Source organism: Megascapheus bottae, chromosome 4, assembly GCF_031878675.1.
Source record: "Megascapheus bottae isolate mThoBot1 chromosome 4, mThoBot2.hap1, whole genome shotgun sequence".
Lineage (NCBI taxonomy): Eukaryota > Metazoa > Chordata > Mammalia > Rodentia > Geomyidae > Megascapheus > Megascapheus bottae.
The window spans coordinates 81887460-81904527 of record NC_143512.1 but is presented as its reverse complement, the minus strand read 5'-3'; the positions used below and the strand labels follow the sequence as shown (position 1 = coordinate 81904527).

Here is a 17068-nt window from a genome sequence, read left to right as displayed (position 1 = left end):
TGAGTGCCATCTTCCATTCAACTGGGGAACAAACCATCTCCTGCTGGCGTGGGAAAAAGGCTGGGTTGCCCTGAGTATAGTCAGACACTGCCAGTGTTACCTGTCTGTTTTTACCCATACCTATAGTGGTTATAGATCCAATAAGCTGTGGACTCACGACTTATATGAAGAACAGTAGCTCTTAATGTTGGGTGGAAGTTGGATGGGTCTGTGTACCTGCTTTGTTTATATCATTGAGAAGAAAATGAAATCCCCAAACTGCATTTTACTGTTTCAAGTCATAGCCTAATTCCCGTCTTCATGCATAGCTTTAAGGTTCTAAAGTATGTTCATAGGGTAAAACATAGATGTTTAAATTTTCTTTCTTTGTTTTCTATCATTTGTGTTGTGCTGCAGAAGTTGCCTACAAGATTTTATTTCACCATGTTGAGTGCACAGATTCAAGTCATTAAACACAGTTACAGTGCTGTGCTGTCTTGCTCACCCATCTCCAGAATTCAGTTATCATCTCAAACTCCATGAACACCCCCCATGCCCCACAGCCCCTTCCCCAGCCCTCGAGGGCTGGCATTCTTTTGTTCCTATGAGCAGGTCTGCTGTAAGTGCCTTCTGTCGGTGAAAGGCCATCAATTGTTTTCTTGTATCTGGTTCGTTTCACATTGTAACTGTGCTGGTAGCTCTCATTTCTTACTGATGCTACAGCCCAGAGCCTGGATTTGTGCTGAGATTTTTCCAGCCAGATTCATGCAGGTCTCTGCTTATGTCACCTGCCTGTCCCTTGTTTCACCTCACAGGTGACAGATGTTGGGGCATAATTTAAGAGGGCTGCTGTTGACTATTGAGATGAGCCAGTTCACACTGAGGTCTAGTACTGATTCTTACTCATGAGTGTTGTTTCTGAGCCTGTCCTGGGTATCCAGAGAACTGGTCAGACACAATTCCTAGGAACACTGTGTTCAAGAAATGAGATTTCAACCTCTCGTTTTGCACTGGTATTGAATGACAAACATGCAGGTCAGTTTATGTAAATTGAATTGGGAGATTTTACCAGAGTATTTTAAACATTTGATATTCTTCTATGTGTCAACAAATACCTCCAGAAAAAATTAACACAGTGTTCCATCTTATTTCGAATATCTGAATGTGATGGTATCAAATGGTAAAGAACCCTTGTTTTGTTCAACTTCATTTCCAGCAGACTGTGTTGCTCCACTCATGAGCACTTGGAGTTTTCACATGAGCTTGCCCACATGATCATGCAAAAACTCACATCCTATCCTAGAAACTTCCCAGAGGTTCAGTGTGAATGATTATAACAGTTTGTGAGCCTCATAGATAGGAAGTTAGTGGTCGTTAACTCCTAATCGAGCTGGACTTTGGATTCCAAGAAAAAGACAAATACAGGGATATTATCAGGCATAAGTATCATAGTAATTACAGTGCTCACATATGCCAAGTAAAAGGGTTTTTTTGTCATTTGAGAAGCATTAATTCTAGTATGGGGACTGTAAAATTAGGAAGCGATTCTGCAGTGTTCTTTCCAACTTTGTGAGGCTCTCTTGTTTGTTGTCCAATTATTAACGAGGAATTAGAACATAATGATGAAGCGGAACTCCTCCAAATAATTATAATCATGGAGATTCCCTGTATGGAGAAGTTGAGCAGTGTAACTTGAAGGAGAACAGGGCATTCAAAACTCTCTTGCTCTGGGGATATTAAATAGATAGTAGAAAGGGAGCCAAGGGCTTGGGGTGTGTTCATGCCACAGTAACTGCAGATTTCTTCATGGAAATTTTGCTACATCACATGTATTTTATGTCACTCTGCATGTGTGTGTGTGTGTGTGTGTGTGTGTGTGTGTGTGTGTGTGTGTGTGTTCTTCGTGTTAGTATTTGGTGAGACTGAGGATTGAATTTGGGATGTCTTGACTGTTAGGCATGTGCTCTCCCCCCAGAGCCACACCTCCAACCCCTTTTGCCATTGGCCGCTCACTGCACTCAGTTATCAACTGGGAGAGAGTCTCAAGCTCCTCTGTGCCTTACCTGGGCTTCACCTGGCCTTCCATCTCCAAAGTAATGGAGATGACAGGCTTAGGCTTGTCTATACGGTTCCACTCATGCAGGGAGCGTAATTCCCCCTCTATGTATTGGCATGTGATCGAGGAGTTTTCATCAATTATTTTTAGATCATAGTGGCCGAAAGTAAACTTTATGATGAGTTTGTAGACTACTGGTTGTGTGTGTGTGTGTGTGTGTGTGTGTGTGTGTGTGTGTGTGTGTGTGTGTGATATTTCTTGGTTCTTAGTGTTTAAGTCAATTGGCTTTAGGGTCTGTCATATCTAACTTGGAACTGCTTTAGAGCCCAGTATTATTTGCACAGTAATTACTCTATTCATTTTTTCTTGACGTACTTTTTCCTCAAGAAAAAAATGTGTAGTCTAACTAAGCATTATAACATATACTTTAGCATTAAATATCTATATTGCTTAATATAAATATCTATATTAAGAAAGAAATATTTATATTTCTTAATATCTTATTAAACTCTATATTTATGTGATTTTTAAATCATTATTTTGCTGAGTTTTTACATCTTGTGAAACAGATGTTCTCAGAATATGCCAAATATCTTCCTATCTACTAAGTAAATTAATCTAGATATTTGACAAAAATCATGTCAAAGGCAATAAATCAAGATAAAGAAAAGCAACTGCAGGAATTGTATCAAAATTCGTTTGTCTTTTGGTTTGGTTTTGTTTTTTGTTGGTGGAGGGGCTTCTGGGCCTGGGCATTGTCCCTTAGCCCTTCAGTTAAAGGCTATCATTCTACCACTTGCATGCACGAAGACCTGGATTCGATTCCTTGGTACCACATACATAGAAAAAAGCCAGAAATGGTGCCGAGGCTCAAGTGGTAGAGCTCTAACCTTGAGAAAGTCCAAGGACAGTGCTCAGGCCCTGAGCCCAAGCCCAAGACTGGCAAAAAAAAAGAAAAAGAAAAAAAGTCCTGCCTAAATTTACAGACAAAGGGAATTCCTTCAGGAAAAGGGACCTGGTCCAAATCATCTTTGCAGAACTCCCAGCAAATTTGGACTTTTGTCACTCAACAGTCTGTGCCTCAGGTTGAGAGGGGCAGAGAGAAGGAGAAAAAGAGAGGTAGAGGAGGAGAGAGAAGAAGAGGAGATGGAGAAAAAGAGAGAAAAAAGGTAGCAAGGGAAAGAGACAGATGGATAAAAAAAGAGAGAGGAGTGTTTTTAATTCCTGCCACCTTTCCTACAGTACAGAAAGTGTCCATTACAAATTATAAACTCTCGGGGTCTGGGCCACTGTGTCTTCACAGTAACAGGTACAAGTTGAGTTGGTGATTCACTTTTCCCCTGAAAAATCAGTTTCCTTACTTAAACTCATATAAGAATGTTGATTTATAATTATTTGAATCAAGATGGAAAACAGACTGCAAAAAAAAACAAAGACAGCAACCATATCACAAGCCCTGTGTCTGTGGGTACCGTCAGTGTCTGTCAACAAAGTGAGGTTAGCATGCCAAGCCTGCTGTCATCCTAAATTTGGTATTTGATACTGGTGATTCTGGTTGGGGTAGCAATAGTCTTGAAGCCCAGGAACTTTCTACTGAAAGCAGAACGTAACGATAGCTATTTACTTTGAGTAGAATTTACCAAAGCCTCAGAAAGCTCTAAGCACTTACAATTCTCAGACATTGAACTGTCCTGACTCTCAGTCTTGCTTACTGTGTGTGAGGAACACAGACAGTGAACACAGACCCAACCTCGTATTTTATCTCCATTGCACTAATTTTACTAAGAAAGGAAACATTTCTCTTTGCAGTTTTTCCTGAGTGACTCAGATGAAGCAGTGTCTCCCACTGCCAACACAACAAACTCAAGCTTCTCTGCCTCAAATAACCAAGCAGCCATTCTGCGTGCACAAAACTTATTTTTCCTCCCGGTAAGAATGTCAGGCTTCTCATTGCATTTGTCATTTTCCAGAATGCTATTAGCCTGTGCAGCTTGCGTCTCAGGTTCGATCCATGCTTTGCTTTCGAATTTCATTTTATTGTTGCTGGGTTTTTTTTTTCCAATTCCTTGGTCAGTCCTGAGTTATAAACTCTATCACTACAAGTCCTCACCACTGGGGTGTCTGCACACTTGTGAAGTCATTTCAAACTGTTGTCAAGGAGTGACCTATTCACCCCAGCACAGTCTCACACCTCTGCCCCGGCCTTCCTCCTAGGACCTTATCACTTTGCAGTCATTGACACGTGATTTCTAGGTTTGGCTGGTGACAGGTGCCTCTAATTGTTCCGTGAATTAAGATTATCCAAGCCACTGTGGAGATAGAGGCAGGATCCATATCATTTATTTCTTTTCCCCAGCGATTCTGTCCTCTAGTAATTCTTGCAAATTGACCCATTTTAATCAGTGTCACAAAGATCCACCTGGACATTTTTTCAAGTCTTCTTAACACATGGGGTCTTATTAGTAATAATTGTACTTCCGCTCTTTATTATTTCTTTCATGAAAAGAGGAAAAGGGTTTTGACACTTCCCATTTTGTGGACCCCCATCTAAAAGTAACAGATTAAATCCATGTAACTTCTGTCTCCAGTAGTCAACATACAGAATGCTAAGTGAATGATGCAAACTGGAATGAATTCATTTGATACTTTTTTTTTCATAATTCCCAGCCAATATTTTAATCCATCAAGTAGACCAATAAATTAGACTTCTCCCTTCTTATTTCATTGATTTGTTTTGCTGATGCTTTACTTTCCTCCTTTTTCTTCCCTTCTCATCATCCTCACTTCCCGGGAACTCCCAGCCCTGTGTGAGAGAACAGTGGACTGCGGAGTTCCTTAGAGATTGCAGAAGCTGTGACCATTCGTGGGCTAGACTAGCAAGTCCAGTAGCTGGGTCCCCAAGGGCCAAGAGACCAGGGGGCCTTAGGCATTCGCTGTTATCGCCAGGGTTCTGGTCTTCAAATTAAATCTCCTCCTAGATCCTAGTGAGACCTAAGCATGGTCTTCTCCACCTGTATCAGCTGAGTCCACTAAGGGTTTATGGTTTGCATCTTCCTGTGTGACTCTGGGAGCCCTCTGTGTTGGAGAATAAGTAAATTTGAAGTGTGATTTGCCTCCTCCTCCTCCTCCTCCTCCTCCTCAAGTCATGACATCAGTACCGGGCCTATGGAGAGGGAGCACATCTCTCAAGTCACCCACACCTAACACATGAAATCCCAGGTGTGTTTTCTAGGTATTGACATGAATTTCAAACTAGGGCACTGTGAGAACCTGAATCAGCCACCTGACCCCTCCCCACCATACCTACACTCTCATGGAAGTGGTTTCTTAGGTTGACTTCCCTCTCAGGGGGTGTCCCTGATGGATAACTTGAACACCAGTGGGTTCCAAGTATATTCGAGCGGAAACACCTTTTATAGAAGTGGAAGCTTAGGAAGATGGCCAGTTGACAATGGTGATGGAATTGAATCTCAGAGGCTTAGGGAACTGGCCCAGAGTCACTGAGAGCATGCAGTCAGTGAGTGACAGAAGCTGGACTTTGGCCAGGGCCATCCAGCATTGTCTGTGTGGTAGACCTGGGGGCACAGGGACCCCGAAGCCTGGGACTCAGATGGAAAATGCAGTGCTACACGATACTTACGGCATTTACTGTCTTCTGGCATCTGTCTAACTTCCAGAATACTCATGACTCACCCTGGCTGATAGCTTAAATCCATTCTGTCTTAGAAGCTCCGACATGCAATTTCTCTTTTAATTAAAGTCCAAGATTTCTTATGCTTTTCACAGATTTATCTACAGTGATTTATATCCTTTCCATGTATTAAAAAATTGGAAGGCCAAAATATTCTATATACTGACATTTAAAAAAAAATTAGGCCAGGAGCGTTGCTTAGTGATAGAGTGCTCGCCGAGCATGCATGAAGCCCTGGTTTCTATTCCTTGGGTCCATGTACACATTTTAAAAAAATCAAAGCCAGAAATGGTGGTGTGGCTCAAGTGAGCTCTGTCCTTGAGAAAGGAGACAGTGTCCAGGCCCTGAGTTCATGCCCCAGGTTTGACAAAAAAAATTATAAATGCATTTTCATTTTTGAGAGATAAATGGTGTTTGCTTCTGGTATACATGCAATGCAGGGTTTTTAAAATGTTTATATCTGGGGCGCATTTGGCATTGTGTATGTTTCTTTGTATTTCTCCTGCCAGGCTGGATCAGAAAGCCACGGTGATGAGTCATTCACACAAATCAAATATACTTGGGCATGTCATGCTGGGTAGAAGCAGGCATCTGCTTTCCCAGACAGTTTAAAGAGACCTTCAGAGTGGATCTCTCTTGTCTCCCCATCACAGTACTTCATCTACAGCTGCATCCTGGGCTTGATCTCCTGCTCGGTGTTCCTGCGGGTAAACTACGAGTTGAAAATGCTGCTCATGATGCTGGCATTGGTGGGCTACAACACCATTTTCCTCCACACCCATGCCCACGTGCTCGATGCCTACAGCCAGGTCTTGTTTGAGAGGTAAGCTGCCTTCTGCCGCCTCCTTCTTGCTTCAGTGTTTTCATGCGATGTTGGAAAGATAGTGAATGTGCAGCAAGGGCCGTAGTCCCTGGTGTTGCAAAGAGAGTTGTCTTTTTGTCATTGATGGTGGTGGTTGTGGGGCTTGAGGCCTGGGCCTGGGTGCTATCCCTGGGCTCTTCAGCTCAAGGCTACTGCTCTACCACTTGAGCCACAGCACCACTTCCTGTTTTCTGGTGGCTAATTGGAGATAAGTCTCACACACTTTCCTGCCCAGGCTGGCTTTGAATCATGATCCTCTCAGATCTCAGCCTCCTGAGTAGCTGGAATTACAGGCGTGAGCCACGGGGACTCGGCTGAGAGTTTCTTTAAAGCAATGGTTCTGAAAAGACAATAATAGATCTTTTGTAACTGATTACAGAATATGGGTCATTGAAGGTATTTAGAAAATGTGATGTAGAGAAAAGTTGTGTATCATAATACCTGAAAAAATATATGTGTCTGCAATAATATACATATGTAGAGAGAAATACACATATATATATATACACATAGAAAAAGAATACACACATATATATGAGGTGGGTCTCACTGGGTTGCTTAGCGTAGACTTGGACTCTCCATGTTCCTTGGTCATTTAGGTAGCTACACTACAGGTGTGTGCCACCTCTGGTCTAATTTGAAGTATATTGACAAAAGCAATCCCAGGCTCTTTGTCTCAATCTTGTTGGCATTTTGGATTGAATAATTCCTGGTTTGGGGCTGTCCTGCTCATGGTAGGGAGTTTAGTGACACACCAGGTGACCCTGGCCCACCGCTTGCCAGCCACAGTCCCTCTGCTCCTGTCCACAGCAGACCAAAGCATCGCAGACACTGGAATGTCACCGAGGATGGTAAAAATCGTCCTCAGCTCAGAACAATACTTGGCAAGAGAAAAATGTAGTTATATTCACAGACAAGCATGTTAGGTTTCTTAGTGAAGATTTCATAAATGACTATTGTCCCTTCAGGCAGAAATGATGAACCCCAGAAAATCTTTGATATGCGAGGATTACGTATCAAAACAGAACCTTGCTGGGCTGGGGAGAGGAGTTTCAGGTCCACTCAGCCAGTTGTAGAAAAGGTTGTCTGCTATTAAATTCTGTATCCCCTACTTGAAGGACTGCCTTAATCATTACGATGCTTTTCATTTCACAACTCAGTAACAGAATATTTTATGTCAAGCCTGAAATTTGTGGATGGACCCCAGCCTTGGGGTATTTGCTTTTGCATTCTCTTCCAAGTTATTTTCTATTTGCTTTAATATAAAGAAAGTGTCACAACTGTTGGCAGTAATTTGTTGCTCCAGAAAGATGGTTTGTGTGGGTATCCCACAGCCACTTATCTGGGCAGCGTGAAGAAGGCAGTCATTTTACTGATGACTTCTTGCCAATATAAAACACTTCAGAAACGCAGCCTCAGCAATCCTTCTCACCTAATTTAATTATTATCCTCTCGATCATGAAACCACAATCATCTGTAATCAAGGTTATGGCAGCAGAGAAGAAAAATGCGTAATTGCATTAAGCCAATTTCATGATTTCTTATCCACGGTGAGAATGAAAGCAGAAGTTTCCTATAAATTCTCTAAATCTCCAGCCAAATATACATTAATATTTGTCAGAACCCATACCATGTTCCTAAGCAAACATAGCACTGCTGATTTTTGCACTCAGTGGGTGATGCCTCTAAATTTCCCTTTATTAAATTTGAAGTGCTGGAATGTTACACAGGGGAAGGGAAAGAAACAGTGACACGGGCATGGTGTTCAGAGAAGGTGACTTCTATGGACTCAAGCGAGACATGTGGAGAGACTTTAAGGTTCTCCGTGGACCCTAGCCATGCATGGTGAAGCCAAAGGCATGTTTGCTTCTAGGGCCCTTGTTTCAGTTAAGTCTTTTTCAAGTGTGTTCTCTCCTGGTTTGATTTTACCATGACCGGAAGCCTAGAGAAAGTGGCAGGAGCCTGGGTGATAAATCTCCACTTCTAACACCAAATCCTCTCCAGAGAGGCACCTGTCTCTTTTCCTAACCTCATTCAGAAGGTTCTGGCCTAATCCCTGCACCCGTATCACCAAGCATTGTCCCTTTGCTGTATGTCACAGTGGCACAGGAGCAAACTCGTCTCCTCTCATATAAGCTCTCAGGGCACCCTCAGTGATAGACTTGAAGAGCAGGAGTTTATGGTCACCTGATTTGTCAAGCTTTGGAACCTGTGCCAGATGCAGAGCCACGGCCAGCATTGCTCTCTTCTGAGATTCAAGAACTCTGTCAAGTAATGGATTAAGGATCTTTGCTGTGCGAGTGGGATGTTTATATGGTGCCTGGAGAGTGAAACGTTACTAAATCCTGAAGCTGGAGTTGCCCTTCACAGAGGACTCTGCTCAGACCACAGCCAGGCAGTGCTTGTTTTCTGATGGAGCTGCTGCTCTATGTCACTAAAGTCCCAGCATGAAGCCCTGTCCCTTTGCTGGCTTATTTCTGAGCACCACATCATCACCCTTCCTCATGGCTGGTCTTTGGTGGACTCATGCCCAGCGGTGAAGGTCAATATTCCTTCTACCCACTGAACCTTATGGATGTGTATGCCCCTCTGGTGATGAATACTCTCCAAGAACCTAACTCTAGCTTCTTCCTCTCAGTCTATAGGTACCAGGCACTGGAGTGCCCTGTGCTATCCATATAATTCTAGACAGGTAGAATGCTCTCAAGGATTGATCCCAGATGAAGTAGACATGGTCTTTCTGCCTTGTAAGTGCTTTCTGTCTCTGTCTCTCCATGGACTTTGACTCATCTCTCAATCAAGAAAAATAACATAAAGCCTAAACCCAATCACACTACAGGGTTTATAAAACCTGCAGCAGTGCTTGACACTTAGTGCATGCTCATAAATGCCCATTCAGTGAGTGAATAAGAGCAGAATGTGCTTCCAAATGTTTGGACAGGCCCTAAACACTTGTTGTAATGACATTTCTCGTCTCATCCACTCTCCCGAAGACAGAGCACAGCTCCCTATCCTTGACATTGTGTCTCATAAGCAGCTTTGGTTTGCATTCTTGAACTTCAAAAGAAAATTTGTCCATGTAGACATGTTCACCTGGAGTTGATGCCGGCTTGTGACTGCACGGTCAAAAAAAGGAAGCTTTCCTGGGTGGGCTCACTGTGGCCTCGGTGGCCAGGGGCCTTCTCAGCACCCCAAATGGATATTGGTCATGGATGAGTCAACAAGACAATTTTCTTGTCAGTAAGGTTACCAAAGAAAACAGGGGGCTAAAAAAGGAGCTAGGAAAACTTCAAATCAATGAATAGTTCAGAAAATGACACCCAGGATATTTTTATAGGTTCATAAATATAGAAAGCAAATTTTTCTGGAGAAAAGTGATAAAAAAAATATATACTGGAGAAGGTGCCATTAAAATCAATTCTAGGGCCAGGAGTTTGGCTTAGTGGTAGAGTGCTTGCCTAGCATGCACAAAGACCCAGGTTCGATTCCTCGGTACCCCACATACATAGCAAAAAGCCAGAAGTGGTGCTTAGGCTCAAGTGGTAGAGCTCTAGCCTTGAGAAAGTCCAAGGACAGTGCTCAGGCCCTGAGCTCAAGCCCAGGACTGGCCAAAAAAAAATAATAAAATAAAATAAAATCAATTCTATTGTAGGTTACAACATTCCAGTACCTACCTCCTCTAGACAGGATTCCAATATATCACTTAATGTGACAGAAGCGTGAAAGCATGGGTGGGCTGGAAGATCCAGACAGGGTTCCTTTTATGGTTCTCAGATGTTTGTAGCAGGCTTCCATCCTGTCTGTAGATGTTTTGCTAAAGCCGTCATATAGACCAGTTCCAATCCAGGACATTTCCCCCATAATCCATAGAGCACTGGGGTCGCTGATGGTGAGGACAGCAGGTATAGTTGAAGTGTTTTGTCTTCACCAACACCTCTGCTTATGTGTTTGAACTCACCTGAGGCTAGAACTAGATCCTTAGATCTGAAGCTTCCTGGGAGAGAGGAGCCCACTCGGAGTTCCATCCCCCTACCCACAATACTGGAACCTTGGCAGAATAAACTAAATGCTGCACAGAGAGCACCTGGGTGCCATGCTTGGGCAGAAGTCACACCCTGGTAGCTCAGGACTGCAGCGAGAAATGGCTGTGTGGTTTCACCTTCCCAAAGCCTGTGGTCCTTAAGACCCAAGTGTTGAGACCTTCAAGGTAGAACTCTCCCGCTTTCCCGTGCACGTTTTGGCGGCTCAAGTTTGAGACGTCGCCACATATTTTGACCAACTTTGGATCATGTGGTCATGAACTAATGGGGGAATCTAAGAAAAGAACTACAGGACTCATCACTTTCAGGAAAGGAGCTAAGGATAACTGCACATCTATCCATCTGTGGAATGTTGCTCGATTATTTTGGCACGCCTGGAATCTCTTGAAGCTCTCCTCTTTTAGATTCATAATGATTTCAAAACTTGCATGTCCCAAAAGCGCAGAGCACATGTTGTTCTGTGTCTGACACCTGCCAGCAGGGCAGTAGAGACTGAGGGAATTACAGCTGCCTGCCTGCCTTTGACATGAGACACATGGACTCAGGGTTAGTCGAATTCTATCATGCTTTCTTCTTTCCTCCATACAAAGCAACCATAAATAATCTTATTTTTCTAACTAGAATAGCGTCCTCCTTAAGAAATCATGCTGTTCTTAAGGCTATATTGCTTTGTTTGATTTGGGACCAGAAGTAATTGTGACAATGCACTCGCCCTACACCCAGCTGCACAAATCGAGGGTCCTCATTGTCTCCTCAGCTAAGGGCCCTCACTTCCTGCATAGCCCCGCTCAGCATTCCTTTGGGCTTGCCTCCAGGGCTCTTTCCTAAGCATGATATGAGTTGTTCTCTTAGTGTACTGGTCTATTTGCACCAGTGGATATCTGCTTACCTCTGCAGGTACCTCTTTACAGAAGCATTGGGGCCGTAGCATTCTGTCCCTGGATGACTCTGAGCCACTTTGTCTGGAAATTTGCACAGAATTTTCATGGCTTGTGTCCAATAAGGGGAAGAGGGTCTAGAATCCCTACAGGAAAATGAAGATATTCACAGCCAACATGATGGTTTAACCTTCCTTCAGTGATCTTTTGTATTGAACTGTGGGACCTGACTAAGCATCACATTTCAGAGGGACTGAACACAGCCGTGCCTAGGTGACAGGTCAAGAAGTAGAGTTGGAAAATGAGACTCATAGGCATAAAGACCATGGTGGCTGGCCACTCCAGGCTGTCTTCATCACCTGGTGATCTCCCGTGTATTTGACATTTCATATGACATCTTATGAAGACACCAGGGGTGCGTCACGCTTGTAATCCTAGCTACTCAAGAAGCTGAGCTCTAAGGAGGATGATTCAAAGATATTCCAGGCAGGAAAATCCACAGGACTTTTATCTCCAGTTGATCACCAGAAAGTCTGCAGTGGTTCCATGCTCAAAGGGATAAAGAGTTAAAGATAGCACCCAGTCCCTGTGCTCCAGCCCAGAATTGGCAAAGAGAGGGAGCGAGAGGGAGGAGGGCGAGCAGATCAGGACAGGAAGGAAGGACAGAAGAAAGGGAGAAAGGAAGGGAAGGAAGGAAGGACAGACAGTCGGGCAGTGAACACTGCAGAGGGCGTGATGGAGTTCCCTGCGATCCCTCATGACCCGGCTGAAAGGAAGATTCCCTGACAGTGCTCAGGGCTGTCTTTATTTTGCTTTCCTCATGTGGACCTAGCATGTGTTTTCTAGAGTGCTTTGTTTCCCTCTGTGTCCATCTGAGTTGTTGTGGGGTCCTATCATTAATTTTACGCTCATGCTGAGTAGACTCTAGGGAGAAGATTCGTTCTCAGGGCATCCAGTAGATCCTGCGCTTTGTGCGTCAAAGCTTCCTGCAGATCAAGGGTCTCTTGTGGGTAAAGCCAGGCACTTCCTCCCTTAATAGTGTGGCCAAGAGACAGCCAAGAAAGCCAACAGATAATCAGAGGGAGACCCTGGCTTCTTTTATTTTTGTCTAACAGTACTGGTTTTGAACTGAGGGCTTGAACATCTTTGGGGAAGCCCTCTACCCCAGAGCCATATCCCCAGACCCCTGCCTTCTTCAAGAGTCATGAGCTGAAGTCAGGACCCAGGGGCAGATAAATTCTCATCCCCCTCGGTGACCTGAAAATATGTATTTCTATTTCAGTTAGTCAACTAGTCACAGCACAACAGAAAGTAGGTTTCTTTAGACACTTTTCTGATCTAAAAAAAAATAGTTCAAAATTTCACCTAGGAAAATGTCAAGGTATTTTCAAAGTAAGATTATATTTGTGTCTATGTGCCTGAATTGCCTCCTCTCAAGAACAATAAATGTTCTGTTTATCTCACTCAAATTGTTTGCGTTTTGAATAGCCACCCTTTCACCAAGTTGTTCCTCCATCTCTTTTTCACTCTACTTAGCTATTTTGCTCTTTGGACTCCTGAAATTAGAGAAGAATTGCTCATTAGCGGCCTCAGGCAGAGAGCCACATGCAGTGAGTGCCTGGATGGCTACGGGCAGGGTTGTGGGCTGGCATCCCTCGAGTCTAATTTTTGGGATTAGTAGGAAACATAGTCCATCTCGTTTCGACGACATTGTGACACTGTTGGAAAACTCTTCAATTCTACTATTGACATCGCCTTCTCTAAGTCCGTGACAGTGCTCACAGGGCAGTTCAGAGAGAAATTTACCTTTCACCACCACTGGGTGGCAGGGCTGAGTGAGTGCTGATTTTTTTTATGTGAAGCCTGCTTGCTGGGTTGAAGAATTATGTCCCCGCAAAAACGGAGGCTGAAATTTTACCCCTTGGTTCATCACGTGACCTCTTCTGGAACTAAAGTAGCTGCAGATGTAATTAATTGAGCTGAGGTCATGCTAAGTTACAAAGGCCCATAGTCTAGTCTAACTTTGTAAGATGTCACACGAAGTGGCAGACACAGAGGAGGTGACCAGGTCATGAAGACTGAGGCAGGATGGATGATGCCAGGGAGTGCCAACAATGGACAACCACAGGACAGGAACCATGTCCTGTAGATTTCAGGGGCACAGCACAGAAGGCATCTGACTTCAGACTCCCAGACTCCAGACCTATAAACAAGAACTGCTTGAAGCCCTGTGTGGAGTTCCTATCGTGGGACTGTACAACGGGAGTCGCCAACACAGCCGTCAGTACGGTGGATGACACTCTACCCAGCAGCTCCTCAGATCCTATGCTAGCCATGGCAGACTCCGGTGCACCCGCCACCCCTCTGTCTGCCCATCTTCCCCACATGCACACATCAGCAAGAACACCAGAAACGAGGTGTGTTTAAGTCTAGACTTTGGGATCCTCTCCCCAGACCAGCGTGGAGAGCTTGTCTTGCTCGCTCTGTGACCTGTCACCACCTCCTCCATATTGGGGAGATAGATGGTAGGGATGTGTCCCCTCTCCCCACCCACACAGCACTTCAAATGTGTTCACGTGAGGAGTCCCCAGAAGAGATTTCTCCACTGGGTTCCGTGTGCACTTGTCATGTGCTAACTGGAAACGGATCCAGGTCCTAAAATGCATAAAAGGATCCTGTCTCCAACTAGTGCCTCTGTATGTTTGGGGTGCTAGGTCCCTTCTTCAGGGGTGCAAAAGGGAGCAGAGGTCTGGCTTGTGGCAATGGTGAGACTCGTACCCACTCCTGATCTGGTCATTAGCATTTTATTCCCAGTTGGGGTCTCACAGAGTGCCGAGTGGATGGAGGGCATGCCCTAACTTCTGTCCCTGGCCCCATGGGACCAGCTTCTGAGGACAGGGGCTGTGTTGTGCTTCCTTTACTAACCAGTGAGCGTGATGTCTACATGATGGGTGCAGAATTTAAAATTGAGTTTAGAGTTACATTCAGGGCAGCGTTTGTTGATGACCCCAGTCGTTCCAGCAAATCCGCCTCACAAAAATCAGTCCTAAGTGAAACAGGAAGTGGGCCTGCTGCAGTCACCTGCTGCCTCACCTCTTTGTAGCTGGTGAAGTCAGACTGCTGGCCACCACGTGAATGCACGCTCAGCCTTCATGGAGTTCGCATCCCCAGCATGTAAGCCACCAGGCACACAGGACTGGAATAGTTGGGTCTCCCAATTCTTCCAGGAGTCCACTCAGTCAATACGACCCTCCTTGTCTCTTTTCTAGTTTTCTCGTTTCCTTACCTTTATCATCCCACCATTAACACTAAAATCAGGAGTACCATGCGTAGGGGACTTACTCGTCAGACTCTGTGCTGTGTGGACAAAGTCGGTATAATGCCCAGAACAGCCTTTGAGTGGGCACTGGTACCCCTTAGATGGGTAAGGCTTACAGAACTTGAATCAAGGTCCCATAGCTCAGATTTCTCACTGAAGCCAAAGCCCTCCATAGCTACTTTACTGTCATCTACCACTGGAACTCTGGCGAAAACTAGAAATTTGAAAGGCAAGGACATCCCAAAGGAACACCATTGCCTGATACGGGCCCTAGACTTCCATGACAGGGGTCAAGTGAATTTTGATTCTTCAGGTCTTTTTCACATTTACCTGTGAGAAATAATCTCTGTTAGGCAGTGCAGGTCTCCCCTGCGAATGTCAGGAGATGCCACCGTGTGCCCATGGAAGGGCTCTGGCTCACACAGCGAGAATGTGCAAGGGAATAATGGACCTGAGGGGAAGCCAGCCGTGTACAGGCTTCCCGCCTCTGTGACGTGAACTCATGAGACAACGAGGACAAATGAGCGCTAGCTAGAATGTTACAGGAAACTGCATCAGGCACAGGTCAGAGAAGCTTCTAGAAATAAAGTCCCCTGTCTCATTTGTATGGTTAATTTCAAGCACACTGTTTCTTTCTGAACATGGTCATGAAAAGGTTGAGGAAATGAGGTACCAGATTCTGCCCGTTGATCCCCAGTTCTGACTTTTATATTTATTAGAGCTTGATGTAAAGGAAAAGTCTGTATTGATTAGGAAGTATCACCCTTTTGCTGTGTTCTCAGAAAGGTAAAATCTGGGACTTGTTTGGATGTAGTTTAGGTTTGGGACATACTGAAATGTTTGTCAAGGATGGAATTTGAACATGCTGTAGGGGTTCTGAAGTTTGTCAGTTCTGGTATTCTAAGTGGTATGTGCATGTTTGTCTGTGTCTTGGTTTTGGTTTTGTTTTTAATAGGCCAGGAATTTGGAAAGACCTGAAGACTATGGGCTCTGTGTCCCTCTCCATATTTTTCATCACACTGCTTGTTCTAGGCAGACAGGTAAGAAATTTTTTCTTTATATTTCTTCAGAAGCTTGATAATAATACTTCATTGCTATGCATTGTAGTTGCTTTTGTGCCAACAATGATTAAGAATTGGAATCATCATCACATAGCCAGGCATTGATGGCTCAGACCTATAATCCTAGCCTTTCAGGAGGCTGACATCTGAGGGTCAGTTGTCAAACCCAGAGTAGGCAGGCAAGTCTGTGAAATTCCTGTCTTCCACTAACTCCTATCTTCCACTAACAGAAGTAGAGCTGTAGCTCAAGTAACAGAGCACCAACCTTGAACAGAAAAGCCACCTGAGTTCAAACCCAATACTGGCACCACCCCCCAAAAATACAGAGCTGGGCTGGGAGTTTGGCCTGGCGGTAGAGTGCTTGCCTAGCATGCATGAAGACCTGGGTTCCATTCTTCAGTACCGCATACATAGAAAAAGTCAAAGTGGTGCTATGGCTCAACTGGTAGAGCTCTAGCCTTGAGAAAGCCCAAGGACAGTGCTCAGGCCCTGAGTTCAAGCTCCAGGACTGGCAAAAGAAAAAAAAATTACAGAGCATATGTGTGGGTCAGTGACAATAAAGAAAAAAAACGCACAAGAATGAAATGCTGTGAATACCAGAGATAGAAACAAATTTCCTATTAAATCTCAACCTTGATTTGCAGACTTACAGACTCACACAGGTGCCCCTGGTGGTGTTCGGGCAACACCCTCACTCAAGTTCATTTGCATTTTCTTTTTTTATTGTAATTAGTAGAGGGGTTACAGTTATATTCACCAGATAGAAGGAACATTACTTCATACAACATTGCTATCCCCTCTCATGTTTTTGTCCCCATGTCCCTCCCCCCACCCCTCCCCATTTACAGTTTCATAATGGTGGCACAGTGTTGTTTTGCTATGAAACTTTTCCCAATGCTAGGACTCTGTAAAAAAAAAAGATCCATATTTGAACATGACTGAAACTCATTCCTTAAGCCACTGCTCTCTCCCAGGAGAGATTTTTCGAGATGATTACTTTTCTTATGCCTCTGCATGAAATGAATGACCCCAAAAAGTACCAAGCTCATCCTTATTCTATCAAGTCCACTTCAGCCAGTGACTGTTTTTTTAAGTCCTGTGATGCCAGCAATGGAAAACAAATAGCTGACTAAGAGCCATGAAGACTGTGTGCACATTAGAAAACAGTTATGTAAATACGCA

General features: G+C 44.2%; 1 protein-coding gene across 1 annotated transcript in view; it reads left to right on the top strand.

Annotated features, from left to right (window-relative positions):
* Adcy2 (adenylate cyclase 2) overlaps positions 1-17068 on the top strand; it is a 221954-nt gene that overhangs the window by 179388 nt on the left and 25498 nt on the right. Inside the window, exons 16-18 of the mRNA XM_090332144.1 lie at positions 3845-3964; positions 6380-6549; positions 15781-15865. Of these exons, the coding sequence (XP_090188270.1) occupies positions 3845-3964; positions 6380-6549; positions 15781-15865 (375 nt within the window). The remainder of the gene's footprint in view (positions 1-3844; positions 3965-6379; positions 6550-15780; positions 15866-17068) is intronic.